General features: G+C 56.9%; 1 protein-coding gene across 3 annotated transcripts in view; it reads left to right on the top strand.

The window, feature by feature from the left end:
* Positions 1–360: 360 nt before the first annotated feature.
* ISOC1 (isochorismatase domain containing 1) overlaps positions 361–1,099 on the top strand; it is a 31,667-nt gene continuing 30,928 nt past the window's right edge. The window contains exons 1-2 of one of the 3 annotated variants that reach the window (XM_056537293.1): positions 361–503; positions 843–1,099. The exon at positions 843–1,099 is cut by the window's right edge and continues 71 nt beyond it. In XM_056537293.1, coding sequence (XP_056393268.1) covers positions 853–1,099 — 247 coding nt within the window. In that variant the 5' untranslated portion in view covers positions 361–503; positions 843–852. The other 2 variants (XM_056537292.1, XM_056537294.1) reach the window with 2 other exon arrangements.

The following is a 1,099-nucleotide window of genomic DNA, read 5'->3' as shown; positions in this document are numbered from 1 at the left end:
GACCCCCCCGATCTCAAACTTATCTCCTATCCTTAGGATAGGGGATAAGTTTTCCACCACTGGACTACCCCTTTAATATCTTTAGCCGTTTGGACGTGATGCTGGAACATACACACATACATACATACATACATATACACACATACATACATACATACATACATACAGAGCAATAACCCAGAGCATTGCTTCCCAACCAGTGTGCCTCCAGCTGTTGCAAAACTACCACTCCCAGCATGCCCGGACAACAGCTGGTGGCACACTGTTTTGGAACCACTGATCCAGAGTCCGCTCCAGTACGTTGTACGGATGGTATTGGAGCCATCATAAACAGTCAGTTCCGGATCCGCCCCCGGCCGGAGTCTGAGCCTGTACCGCACCGCTGCACCTTCAGGTCTGATTACCGCCCCACAGCTCTGGTGAAGTGTAGGAAGCCGCATCCGGTGACGTGTACGGCCCGTCTGACGTCACCGCGTCCTAGCGTAAGCAGAACCCGGACACAAGTGAGTTAGTGCAGGAGTGTGAGCTGGAGGGGTATGAGGGGGAGCTGGAGGACTACAAGTCCCAGTGAGCAGTGCTGGGTCCTCATTCGGACATGTAGTTGTTCTTCTACAGGTTGTAGCGCTGTGTGTGTATGAGTGACGTGCGGGACATGCTCCAATCACAGCCATGTGCAGGGGGAGGGGCTGGGAGTCTCGGTAGGGGGCGATCACCTAGGCTTCACCTCCTCCTCCTCCTCCTCCAGCAGAGGGGTGACAGCGGGAGGAGGGGCAGTGCCAGTGTCTCCGGGGGGCGGTAATAGCAGTAAGGATAACCCCCCGGTGTTGTGTCCTTGTCCGCAGCGCCTGGTGGATGAACATGGCAGAGCAGCCGGTGGTGTGTGCGGCACAGGTGAGCCCGGGCGTCCAGAGCAACAACAGCGGTGGCGGTGCTGCGGTGCCCGTCCTCTTCTGCTTCTCCGTCTTTGCCCGGCCTTCCTCCGTACCACACGGTTCCGGCTATGAAGTCCTGATCCAGAAGTTCCTCGGTCTGTACGGGGATCAGATAGACATGCACCGCAAGTTCGTAGTGCAGCTGTTCGCGGAGGAGTGGGGCCAGT

This window comes from Hyla sarda, chromosome 1 (genome assembly GCF_029499605.1).
Source record: "Hyla sarda isolate aHylSar1 chromosome 1, aHylSar1.hap1, whole genome shotgun sequence".
Taxonomy (NCBI): domain Eukaryota; kingdom Metazoa; phylum Chordata; class Amphibia; order Anura; family Hylidae; genus Hyla; species Hyla sarda.
This window is presented reverse-complemented; position numbering and strand designations above follow the sequence as displayed.